This window comes from Struthio camelus, chromosome 1, assembly GCF_040807025.1.
Source record: "Struthio camelus isolate bStrCam1 chromosome 1, bStrCam1.hap1, whole genome shotgun sequence".
In the NCBI taxonomy this organism is placed as follows: domain Eukaryota; kingdom Metazoa; phylum Chordata; class Aves; order Struthioniformes; family Struthionidae; genus Struthio; species Struthio camelus.
Window position 1 is genome coordinate 18,141,683 of NC_090942.1, and position 13,696 is coordinate 18,155,378.

General features: G+C 34.5%; 1 protein-coding gene across 5 annotated transcripts in view; it reads left to right on the plus strand.

Annotated features, from left to right (window-relative positions):
• Window positions 1-13,696, plus strand: part of TBC1D22A (TBC1 domain family member 22A) — a 199,691-nt gene that overhangs the window by 106,939 nt on the left and 79,056 nt on the right. For all 5 annotated transcript variants that reach the window (XM_068931095.1, XM_068931071.1, XM_068931077.1 and 2 more), the window contains one exon: window positions 10,541-10,668. In XM_068931095.1, coding sequence (XP_068787196.1) covers window positions 10,541-10,668 — 128 coding nt within the window. The remainder of the gene's footprint in view (window positions 1-10,540; window positions 10,669-13,696) is intronic.

Genomic DNA, 13,696 nt, shown 5'->3' on the forward strand with positions numbered 1-13,696 from the left:
TTTAGAATATGTACTTATTTGTGTTACAATATTGTCTTTTTTAATAAGCTTCCCACACTTTTGGAAAGTTCAACTAAATAGAAATAAATCCTATGATACTGTGTTAATTAGAATAAAATCTAATTGGTTGGTTTGCACAGTTAGGAAAACAGTGAAGTTTTGTAGATGGAAGTTAAAACTTGGAAGCTGTCAGTCAAGTGCCAAGTCACAGCATTATGAAGAAAATTTGCACTATTTACTCAGCCTCTACATAACTTCTCATCCCTGTAAATGGATCCTGAAAACTTATCTGAAGTCAAGTTGCTGTATCGTAGTGGGAGGAAAACATCATTATTGCTATCTTAATTTCATAGAAATTGTCGCAATGCGCTTTACTGTTTTTAGTCTAACGGCCAGACAGATTCCCGGCTTGCCACGACATTCCGTGTGAATGCGTTTGAGATTAAACTAAATTATTTCTTTTCTAAAAAATAATCTTTTTAGTAGTCAGTGGCACAATCTAAGTGATAATCTGGAATCTCCAGTAGAAGACAAATGATTGCATATTGATATATGGGAAAAATCTAATCAACCGTGAGGTAATATCACGTTGCAATATTTTGACTATTTGTCGCAGTTTTTGTTTTTTAATCAAAATAGAGTTTAGTGTAACCTAAGTTACGAAACATGGATGATCTCGCAGTGTTTTCTCTGAAACAGCCTTTTGACAGACAAGTAATTGTACACAGAAGACTGTTTCAGAGCAAGCAAGTTAGGAACCCTTGAATAAAATTTGTATTAATGTTTTGGAAGGAGAATCCTGATTTTAATTGTATTCTGCTTTCTGGGACTTCCATATGCTTCCATAATTCCAAGATTGCAGAAGTTGGCTCATTCTTCTGTTCATTTTGGATTGGTATCCGAGGAGTTACTCTTGCATCTGGTGTGTTGTCCTTAAGAAGAATTGTTTGCGTCTTTATGAAGACATATACTTGTTTTTCTTCCTTCCGTTATACTAAGAAGTCTATTTATTGTCCAGAGATTCTTAGGTTAATTGCATTTCAGATAATTTTAACAATTAGTGGGTTTTTTTGTATTTACAATAAAATATTTACAATACTTTTTATATTTACATATAGAATATTGATAAAATAGAGTTAAATATCTATTGACTTATTAAAACTCATGTTTTACATTTATGGAAATTATAGTATTTAACAGAGAAGATGCTGTAAGCTTTCTACAGAAAATGCTATGGAAAATTCTATGCTTCAAATCATTCACAAAGTCAGTACAGATGGCCATAATGGTCCCTTCTGGCTATAAATCTATAATTACTGCTCTAAGGAAATAAAAATCTTAAGTTGTAGAATTTATATCACTCTAATCATATATTTCATTCGTTGGGGAATAACATATTTTTATCTATAAGCTGTTTGAGAAATTGCCTTTTTGATTACATTTTTGTGTAACTAATTAAATCAAAATAGCTCATGAATTACTTGCATTTTGTCACTCATGATTGAAGCATTTCTTGCATGGAAAACTAATCTTTTTGATAATGTAAATATCACTGACTAGTATTTAAAGTGTATGAATTGAATGGAAAGGTAAGATGAAAGATTATTTTTCTTAATTATTTGTCATGATTTTCACTTTTAAGTTCAAAAACTGTTTAATATTTGTCAAACACTGGAAAATGATTGAGTTTGTTACTACTCATTTAAAAAACATAGTAATGTTATAAGCTGTCACCTTGATTTTTTTAAATTTTCTTATTTTCTCAAGTCATTCTGCAAATGAGATCGGTACTGTTACTGATGTCCGATCTCTCGTAATGAGTAGTCCAACAAGACCAAAAGAAGCACCTTAAATAGTGCTTTGTCACTTTTTCTCCCGTAATGGGGGCCCTGGCCCTCTTTTCTAACCTAAAACTTGAACTTTCACGTTATCGAGGCACCCTACTTTCACATAAATGAGCTGGACCTGTGGTCTAATGAAAAATGAACTCCCTGTCCCCTGTGAGATTTGTCTTGCACTTGATGGGACTTGGAAGAGACCTTTTCAATATCAAAACTGAGTGTTTTCATACTTTAAAAGCTATTCTTAATTTTAGGGCTTTTAAAAAAGTATTTCATACAGAACATATTCTTCTCATACCTATACTTTGGTTACATGTGGCAACTCACAGACTAGCAGTACAAGCTTCAGAAGTTCCAGAGCAAATATTGGTGTTTTAACAGATGCTATTGGATTCACTTGCCATTCTGTTCTTACCTGCAATACAAAATAAAACCTTCAAAAATATTACAGAAAATTTCAGATTAATCCAATTCTATCTTCTCCTCTTTTCTTTGCATACTTTTACCCTCTTCCCTTTTTAATATATTTGACAGGACAGTTGATTGCTTCTAATTAGTCTGTAGTAGATATAATCTTGCAGGACTGTACTATCCAGTTCTATACTTTCCAGTTCTACCATTTCCATTCCTTTTTGTTTACCTGCTCTCTTTCACCAGCAGATGAGTGGGTATACATACTCTGGCAGCCACAAACTTTAGAATTTTGCAGTGGGCATTTTCTGTTACCAAAAAAAAAGAAAAAGTGATACTGGAGATCCATCTTTATACCAGTTACTGCAATTTCCAGTTCAAGATAATGACGCTGATACTAGCAGTACAGCCTTTGCAAAAGGCAGACTGGTTCACATCTCTGTCTGGTTCACATCATTTCTACTTGATATGCTAACTGAAACATTTTAGTGAAGGTATTTTTTGTTTCACAATGGATGATGATTTTTGTTTTATATTGTATTTTCATTCGGACTGGTTATAGCACTGAGAATTTTAACAAATTAAAATTAGTTGAGTTCATGAAGAATATTCCTTCAGAATAAGTTTTAATATCCTACAGAACACATAATTGATTATGGTGATTCACAGTATACAAAATACCCCCAAGTTTGACCTGACCTCATCAAAAGAAATTGGTTATTTTGCATCTTCCTTCTTCTGGAACATCCAGCAAAATTACCTTCTCTTAGTAAAAGAGCTGTTTCTGCTTCAGTCTGGGCTCAGTGTCAACTGCACAGTTGTCCTGGACCAACGAGTTGCCTCTACTATTTGAAAGGGATATGCACCATTCGTTTTCCATTCAGTGAATGTGCTGATCAGCTTTCCTTAGAAAGCCAGTTCATCCTCTGCTGTCAGCAAATCTTAAGCAGTTTGTGAATGAATGTGTTTTACCTGGCTTCTGTCATCTGGATCGGTAATGGCAGATACTTATTATGTGGCGAGGTCGTTTTGGAGATCTGGGACCTGTAGACCTCTCTGCTCACTCACAGAGCAGTTCATCAAGGTGTTGTGAGACCCACGTGCTCTTGTTAGCGAGTGGCCCGTCTGAGGACAAGCGTCATACATGCCTCTCAGCTGCTTTGTTGGATAAGGCCTTAAACACGGGGGTAGGCAGGTTGAGCTGCTTCATACAGACTGTTCACAATGCAAAGTGTCACATCTCTTTTCAAAGGTATTAGCTCCTTTGAGGTTAGCTTGTTTCAAGTGCCAACAGGACATGCCAGACCTTCCATAGGGTTTTCTCTCAAGCTCTTCATAAACTTCTGGGAAGGAAAGTTGATTTTATTGTTATTGTTTTTCCTAATTCTTTCTCCAAGTGTCTTCTACAAGATGGGGTAAGAAACAGCTGTGATGACTGTGATCACCCCAGCAGGCCAAAGCAGTTTGTTTCATAAATTCTCTATCTATAACTGAGGAGTCAATGACTTCCCCTTCCAGGATCTTATCTGTGACTGGTTTTTTGAGGAGACTTTCATTTGATCCAGGAAATTAATATGCTTGTTTGTCTTTTCAGACTTCCAGAGGCAAAGCCTCACTGCAAATCTTTTCATTAAGCATGCTCAGGCATTTTATTTACACAGGAGAAGAAGCTGGTAAAAGATCTCTCTGTTCATGTGTGTGAATGAGAAGCTATAAGGGATTGGCTTTGTGAACAGAGACTGTTAAACCAGATAACTGACTGTATGCGCACTTGTTGCCTCTCAGATGAGAGCCCTCATAAGCAATCAGAGCTCTACAATAGCTCAGAGGTGCTGTGGACTAGCACTTGTTTCTTCTGCCTGCTGAGTGGTCATTCAAAGCTTAAATTTGTACCTTGGAACAGCACGATAGTGCTTTGGGAATTTCGGAGCGTAGTGCTTCACCTGGATGAGCGTTCATTCAGGCTCTCGTTATATGATCCAATGATTGTTCTGTTGTCTACAGTGTTATGGGGGAAAGCGACATACATATATATGTATGCGTGTGTGTGTGTATATATTATATATAAAATTTGGAGTGGCGTTCAAAAAAGAAAGTGGAGTTCTCTACAGTGTTTTGTCTGTGGTTGCATTTGCTATTCGTTTGTTGTTTGTTTGTTTGTTTTCCTGGACACATTTTGCAGTTGAGAGAATGGAGGCTAGAAAGCATGCGTGGTCTCCTCATGTTTGGGTATAGCACAGAACCAAGAGGGTGGTATAGACACTGTGTGTGCACTGCTATACAAGGACTGCTTCTAGGACGTGTATACACTCAGAAATGTACATAAAGGAAAACAGTTTATATTTTGTTAAGTGACAATTTATATCTTGTTGCATGTTTTTCATATCTGAGCTGTGCTATATTTAAGTGTATTATTGTATAACATGTGAAGGATGAGTGCTCAGCTTTTAAAAAAAAAAAAAAAAAAAAGGTCTTTACCAATTTTCCTCCTCCTTCTCCTTCCTTCTGTCCTTCATTCTCAAATTTGTCAGTGTACTTCATTTATCTTTTTGGTGAAAAAGAGATTTATTTTTCAAGTAGAACAGGAAGTATTACTTCTACTTCTTTTCCTGTGAATTACTCTTAGTGATTTTCTTTTTTCACAGTTTTCAATATAGTTGTAAAAGCATCTGTATCATACATCTGTTCAATATCATACAGACAGTTACAGCATTTTATTTTTTTTATGTTGTTCAAAACCTAGAATTTGGTAGATGATAGCATTTTATATAAGTTTAAAGTTACAGAAGAAAATATTTTATCTTTTTTAATGCAAGTATGAAGTAAGTCTTGCCAACAGAACAGTAATTCAAAAATTTACAAAACACCTTTAATTGCCAAAATACCTTTAAGCAAATGTAGGGTTACATTCCATAATTTCTAACACTTACAAATAATGAAGAAAAATATTACCTATTTATATTTAAAATAAAAGGCAAGGCTAAAAAGGAGTAGAGACTCCAAATTCAGGGGAAAAAAAAACAAAAAGTTACCACAGTTTGAATAGCAGCCAATATTTAGAAGCTGATCAACCAAGGATGGCAATTTTTATCTTTTTATAGTCTTTATATTTCTAAACATTTCGCTCTTAGTTGCATCTGTATTGCAAAGGTGGCCACTAAAACTGAAGATACTGAACTAACAGCTAATGAAAGAGCGGGCAAGTGAAATAGTAGGCATTGTCTAATATTAACTTGAGCTTAGCTTTCTTATTTGCTGATTGCGCATTTACTCAATAAAATGTTTCCTTAAGTTTTATGATGTTGATGTGAATACTAATCAAATTTGATTTTATTTAGATGACAAGCTTAGACAAGCTTTTTCATAGTTTTGTATGTATATGAATTCGTATGTTAGTATTTAACTGGAAATATATATGCCTGAGAATGTATACGTAGGACAAGATAAATGTAGGGGCTGTATTTATTTTCAAATCAGGTATATTTTGTTGTACTCAGACTGAAGTTTAATCTTAAACGTTCCACAGATATTAAATAATGCAAACGCACAGCTAGGATATCCAAATTGTAATCACTCTTTCTTGTGCTGTTACTCAATAAATTACTATTGAATAGAATGTGTTAGTGTTGATAGACCCCCAGTTAAATTGGCTCTGAATAAATGCATTTATTTCTTTTTTCTGAATTTACCCAGAGCAAAAGTAGGATTTCTTTTTTTTTAATATAGGATTTTTTTTAATGTAGGATTTCTTTTTTTTTTTTAAATATAGAATTTTTTTTTTTACTGTAGGATTTCTTTTTTTTTTAATGTAGGATTTCAGGGTTTTTAATTTTAGGAAAATACTTTCTTAATTGATTTCATAACACAGTTTTTTTTGACTTAATTGTCTTACTCCATAGCACAAGTCTATTTCTTCATTTATTTTTGTTAAAGGATCATGTTGATATAGAGCAATGACCTTAAATGCTTTGATTGTAAAGACTCAGTCTAGTCTTAGTGTCTTGTCTAGTGTACCTAAGAAGCTAAAGATCCAAGTCAAACTGGATGTGAGTGTAAGACACTAGTGAAAATGATACCTTCATCTGAAATCAATGTTTATTCTAGTAATATTTATGTCCCCGCTCCCTACAAATTCCTCATATTTACATACCTCATTTTTAGAGATGCTTCCTTGCTTACTTTTTAAGGGTATCTGTTATACAAATAGCACAGTAGGAATTTGTAGCATCTTATTAGTAATCCACCATATTCTTCCATCCTCTAGGTAGCTGGTATTTGTCCTTTACCAGTAACTGGATCTTCATAATATTTCCTAGAGGCAGTTATTAGTCGCAGACTTTCCTCATCTTTCTTGAAAGCAGCTATTGGAAGCTAAGAAGATTAAGCCTGCTTCTCTTTGTGAAATCACAGGCTCATGCTGAAGTGCAAGTTGTGCATGCCTAAAGTTTTGCAATATTCTCCTATGTCAAAAGCTCTTAGCCGTTGTTAGATTAATGCATATCTGACTGTGAAAGTGTGTTGTGTTATTTACATAATAATAATAAAAAGGCTAATCCTTGGCAGTGTGTAGCAGGTCCTTTTCATTTTTCCTTTTGGATTTATCAGTTGAAGTAGTAATATTCTTTTGTGACTTTGGCGGTCTCCCCCTCCCCCCCTTAATTTGCTAAAATAGTTATAAATGCATTTTATATAGTACATGAAATACTTTAATTTTTCTGCTGATGTACTAACTTCAAAATGCATGTATTTTATATTAATCAGAAGATCTGCTTCACCAATATTTTTTCTGTGTGTACATATGTTGAAAGTATTGGGAAATGTATTAAATACGATTCTTGATTCTTTTGCTTTTTTATAAGAACTATCTTTTTAAAAACTGTAGCATAATTTTATTATCAGAAACTGCAGTATAAGTATTTTATGAAAAATACTTGAAGTCTGAAAGCTGAAAGTAATTATCTCTCTTGCTTGTTCATTGCATGTATGTGCTTATTTCCAGTGAAATGGAAAATTTAAGTTTAGAATTATGACTCTCCAAATTACCTTTATCAGTAAAATAACTTCCACTCACAATTACTTACAAAGTAGAAAGAATGAGCCTTTTCAGTCAATGCATTTTATATTCCAATCTTATATCAATTGTATATAGAGCACAGAGTTTAGTAGTCTGTTTTTCAACATAGAGTAGGAAGCAACGTTCAAAAAATTCATTAAGCCTATTAAAAACTGTAGTTGAAATATCACAGTTGGCACAGTTTATTGTTCTTCATTACTTACTTTAAATGGCTGTGAGTAATCAAGTGAGATTTGTTTCTGCTATGTGAAGAGCAAAAACGTTAGGCAGTATTTGAGAGTTAAGGCTTCAGTTAAAAATAAAGCTGACCTTTTTGTATCCTACTTGATGTAGTGGATTATCTAATTAGTAGTCTGCGATGTAGATATCTGAATGTGATATTTTTAAGATAACATTAACATAGTATCTCACTTCAGTACATTAAACTTTAGGGTAAATTTGCCTGAGCAGAGGTGCATGGCAGTAATCCTGCACTTTACCTGCACTTCTGCTAGTGTCTGTGAGGCATGCAAGTCACCTAACCATGTGGAAAATGAAAATAGAAGAGCTTCTGAAGCTTGTACTGTCTTCAAAATGTGAATTTGTAGGTATAAATTGCCTTGGTCTATTTTTAAGTCTATTTCTCTAAGGTCGCAGGGCATATGTGATTATCATGTCTGTCCCTCCTTCCAGTAACTTTTCAGGCTGAAAACTTGCTTCAGTGTTTTACAGAGGGACAGCTGTCTCCAACCATGTGAAATTCCACAACTTTTATCAGCTCAGTTGATGATAGAGAAGAAAGTGCCCCAAATAAGTAATGCTGCTGAGGAAGGGCTGCAGAGTAAGTCCAGCATGGAGCTGTTCCCTTTGGAGGGCCAGCTAGATGAAGCTAGGGCTACATCCTTGGAGCACATGAGCTGAGGAGCTTGCAGAGAGCCCACGAAGGAAGGGATGAATGATGTGAGGACATTAGGTTTGTAGAGAAAGGATGAAAGTTAGTCCCTGGGTCTTGAGATTGGAAAGTGGAGGTTATTATGGATAGTGGAGCATGCATCACACCTTTCTTTCTTTTGAAAGTATTGAATGGATGGTAATGCAGTAGTACTTTTCAATGTATGCATAGTGACTGAGAAGCAGAGGGATTATCCATGGGTTGATGAGATCACTTAAAAGTGTGCACAGTCATTGCCTTTCTGCTCTGATTTTCTACCTTTTCACATCCCACAGTAGTAGTAGTTCAGTCTATTGTATAGCAGTGTATCTAGTTACGTGGTTAGGGTTACATATAGAAAGGAAGATAATCATTTAAAGATGATTTAAAAGTTCACACATCTTTACATATAATTACAATTTTAAAAAGTTCACAGGAGAAGTAACGGATAATGGTATGAAATACATAAATGATTTTGTATAGTTGTCTATGTAACAGAAGGATACCACTTTAAAGAAAGAAAGATACCAAGTCTGACTGAAGGGCTCTGAGCCACAGATAACTAGAGGCTGAGAGGGCACTGTAGAACTATCGTTGCTTTGCACACTTTGACAAGCGTCAGTTTTTAGCCATTGTTGGAGACAGGATGTTGTGCTAGATGGACTTCGGTGTGACCTTTTGTAGCTGTTATGTGTTTTTAAAAAAAAAAAAAAAAAAAAGCTTATTGTGATTGTTTTTAAATCAGGAAAGTTTTTATTATTTTCTTCCATATTGAAAGATCTGTACCATATTGGCTGAAATTTTTTTATAGCCTCACAAACTATCTTGAGAAAAAATTGAATGAATAAATTTAAAGTCTAGGCCTTTACAGTCTGACAAAGTTTTAAATAATTAAAAATAGTATTTTCTTAAGTTAGTATTATTGAACCCGTCTACAATTTTGTACAGACAGGTTAAAATTTAATTGTAGTAGACTTGAATTAAATTTTGTTCCCTAGGTTTGTGCTGCATGTTCAGAGCCCTCTTTTATTCTCTATTGTACTTATTTCAGCGTAGAGGCCTTAGGAAGCAAATGTGGTTGTGTAGGTTGAATACCGATGTGTTTGGTCAGAAGGATTCAGATGTTTGCCAAAAGTCTTTAACCAGCTGCTGTAATGTATAATTTAACTTCTGCTACCTTAATCTTTATGTAATGTTTTCCTGTGACAGTACTACTGTACTCTAGGGACTTTTTTGTTCATTTATTTTTTAGTACCTTTTTAGTTCTTTCTGAGCAATATGAAATGCTAAATTGGAGGTTCAGCATGTACTCACTATTTTAACAGCAAATTTTATGTGACTGTGGATGATATGAATAGCAAAATCTCTGTATTTTATATTATGTAAAGAAATACAGTAGACATACCTTCTTCAGGCCTTAACATAGACTCCTTGTCATACTTTCATCCAAAATAGACATTAACATTTCGTATGTCAGCTGTAGTTGTAATTTATATCATGCTGTTATATTACCTGAGCCTCTTAGCTAAAACTTACTAACAGAATGTCTTTGTTCCTTTTTTGGAGGAAAGACGGCTTGACACGTAAAAGCCACACTGATGTATTAATTCTATTAGCTATAGAAATAACCCATGCAGCTTTCAAATAGCAAAAGTGACATTAAATACAGTGTGTGAGTAATACTTTAGAAATCATTAGTTTGTACAGATTTTATCTGTATTTATTTGTTATACTAAGAAATGATTTAAGCTGTAAATTATTGAAATTTGCTTACTCTAGTTCTTAAACATTAATGTTACATTTTCATTTATGTATGTGAGTGAGTGACTTCACAGTTGTATTGTTTAGGTTATGTAGCATCTACTCTGCATTTGTTGTAATGGACCATCAACCTATTATTTTTAGAAAACATTATGATGTTTGCAAACCTTGTTGATTGTCATCCTGCCCTGAATAAATTACGATCTAAAAAATAAATGAGGATATGTGTAACTACTCATTTTACTTTATAATGTATATTTTCTTTTGTGGTATATTGTAAAGTAGTGACCTTAATCTGAATTTAAAATAGCACAACTGAGAGCAGTTGTTTAGTTGTTTAAGACATCTAGAGACAGAAAACTAAATCTAGTGTAATATTTAACTAGTCATTTCTACTTTTTGGATTTTCGTTAGTTGTAAGAATGTGTGTGCACCACCAAATTTTATCTACTTGGGGTGGGAAAACTGTTATTCATACAGTACATTTGATATTTATGGGCAGCAGAAAAGTTGCACTAACATACTTGTTTATTCTGTCTTCAGAACAAGTTCATAGGCACTTGGATCAGCATGAGGTGAAATACTTACAATTCGCTTTCCGTTGGATGAATAACTTACTGATGAGAGAAGTCCCCTTACGGTGTACCATCAGGCTATGGGACACGTACCAAGTAAGTACTTCTTTTACACGTTCATAACTCTAATAGTATGTTTTGGACATGGAAGTTTTTTTTGCTCATTAGCTTTCCTGAATCTTTTGTATCAGTGTCATCTGAGAATCATAACAGTAAGGAGAAAAGTCTTCAATGAGCATCACCACTAACGCTTCATGCCGTCAGTCTTCCTGCCCTTAAAAAACAAGCAAAACTTGATACATGTCATCAGAATTTATAGTATTGAAGTGAACACCCGCTCAAAGCATGATTTAATGTCAATACCTCCTCCTAACTCTTCAGCAAAAAGCAAAATATTAAGTTTACTGAATCAATGCCTTGCACTGATTCTAAGTTTCAGACTTCTTCCTGTTTTTCTACCTAGCTGCTCATTCCAGTACTAGCATCTAGCCTTCAATTCCCAGTGCTCATCGTTCAGTCATGTCCTCTGTCTTACTATTTCTCCAGACTAAACTCCTTATGCTACTAAACTCTAGTTGAGATCATTATTTTTCATCAATAGTTTAATGCGTAAATGCCAAGTGGGCAAGTGAAAACACTCATATCAGGGAAAATGGTTTTCCTGTTCTTAATTCGGTTTCTTACTCTTCCGGTAACTTCTGTTTGCAATTTTTAAATATACATTTGAGCAATTCACACCTCTTTAGTAGATCTGGTGTTAAAATTAACTAAAAATATTTTGAAAGTCTAAACAAAATCATGGGAAATGTCAGCTGAATTAGTTTAGTAAACATTGGAGTAAATGGAGTATGTATGGACTCATAATTGTGTCTCATAGAGACGTAATGTCTTTAAGTGTCAGTGTCATTATAAATGCTTGTTATGTAGCACTGTTTAGTTAGTTTCATAGACCTTAATGCCAGAAAGTACAATTTAGACCATCTATTCAGACCTCTGACAGAGAATTAAGAGTAACTTATTATTTCTTTAATGAGTTCAATAAGTTGTTTCAATAAAGTGTATTTTATAGAAAGACTTCCAAATCTGATACGAAAATGTCAAGAGATGAGGAATCTATCACTTTTCCTGGTAGTCTGTCATTATAGGTTTTATGTGGTTGTTAATTTTCAGCAGATTTTTGAATCGAGTTTGATAATTGCTTCCATTTAGGGTCGCTTCTTACTCCCCCTTATCTCCTTTGTCTGATAATAATCTATTATTGTCTGAGAATAATCTGTTAGTCATTTTAACATCTGCTAGTACATGATACTTTCTTCCAGTGGAAAGTAGTTGCACTTAGTTGCACTTCTTATCTTTCTGATAAACTAAAAGTTTGAATTATGTAAGTGTTTCACTTAACTAGCTAGCTAGTAGCTAATTTCTCTGGTCTTTGAATAGTTTTTGTTGCTATTGCTGCAGCATTTTGAACTTCTAAAGTTTTTTGCCATGTTGACTCTAGCACTGCATTTGGTGCTTGATCATTAGTCTCATCAACATGGTACACAGATAGATGTAAAATCTCTTCCTTACTCCAGTTCACCATGCAGGTGCATTCAAGGATTAGCTCTTTTTGCCAAAACTTCACTTTGAGCTCATGATGTGTGAGCTATGATTCCTCAGTAGTTTAAGAGATTTATTCTGAAAGACCAAGCTTGTATCTTAATTTCTTAGACTACTGCCATGCTGAATGTAATCACTTGTTATCAGTAGTCCATAGGCAACTGTCATGCTCCAGTTCAATAGGATCTTCATCTGTAATTTGATAATTTTGAAGTTTTGATTATTTAATTCTTGCTTGGAGCAAATATTATGGTATTATAGTGGTATTTAAAAACTAAATACTTATTTGCATGAGATTTCCAAGTACATCTTTTAAATGCAAGTTTCTCATACGGTATGACTTTATTTTTTTTATATTAAACAACTGCATAAAGAATATTTTTTTTCTGTTTTGACTTGGTACATACGGCAGATCTATACTGTTTCTTAGGTTTTATTATTTAGCACACTGTTCCATATGCACCTTTTGTTTAACCGTGTATTTAAAACCAATAAGGATGTCTTAATGTAGAAGGTCACCTTCCGAACGACCTAAAACAATTTTGCAAATTGCTTATTAGATTTCATTTGCACTTATATCAAATTTCTTCTCATCCAATACCAATAAAAAGACTAATAAATGCAGTATAACTACAAGAGCTAGTAAAGTTTGTGCTGACGTGTTAAGCAGAAACATTATAGATTTTTGCACAAATAACTTGCCACTAAGCCATTTCAGTTGCATATATTTTTAACTTAATCATTTAGCAATTGTATTGGCAGTGTTCAAACTGTTACTTTCCAAATGGAAAAAAGATTTGGAGATGGAATTTGTTCAGTTAGCTTTATCTTCTGATTCATATTTTTAACTGTAAAGCTTACTATAGGCCAAAATATCATTTTAGAGGTATGTTGATAAAGAAGTTTTGCTGAGTCTCACTGTGGACCTGGAGGCGGGATTTGAAAGAGATATTTAAAATTAGTAGAGACATATATAATCGGCAATCATATTTTTGAAAGCAATTTTAGCTTTCTAAACATAGATGGGAGGACAAATGCTGCTAGTAATTGCAAGAGCCTGAATGTTGCTATTTCTTCAGTGTACTCAGGGGGTGATGATGCAGTTACCAGGCTTGGTTTTGCTATATTATGTGTCCTAGGGCAAGAAAATGAGAAGACTTGTTTTTTCCCTTGGATTTCCACAGCAGTGCCTTTTACTATTGTAGTGGCTAGGCATGCACTGCTTATTTTCCCTGACATTTCCAAACTGTAAGGATGCCTTAAACGACAATGTGACTTGACAGAGAAGGTGAGCTAATCTTGTTGCAACATAAGATTAGTGGCAACATGGAATTACCGGCATCCCTGCACTGCTGGCATCAGGGCTTCTGTACCCTGTGCCTCTCGGGACGGGATGGGATGCTTGGCAAGACACTGCTTAGAGGCAGATCTTGGCCCAGTGGCCTGCACCCTTCGGGAAAGGAGGGGAGGCAGTAGCAGCGGAGGGTGAGCCTGGACAGGCAGGGCTCCGATTCCTTCCTGTCTA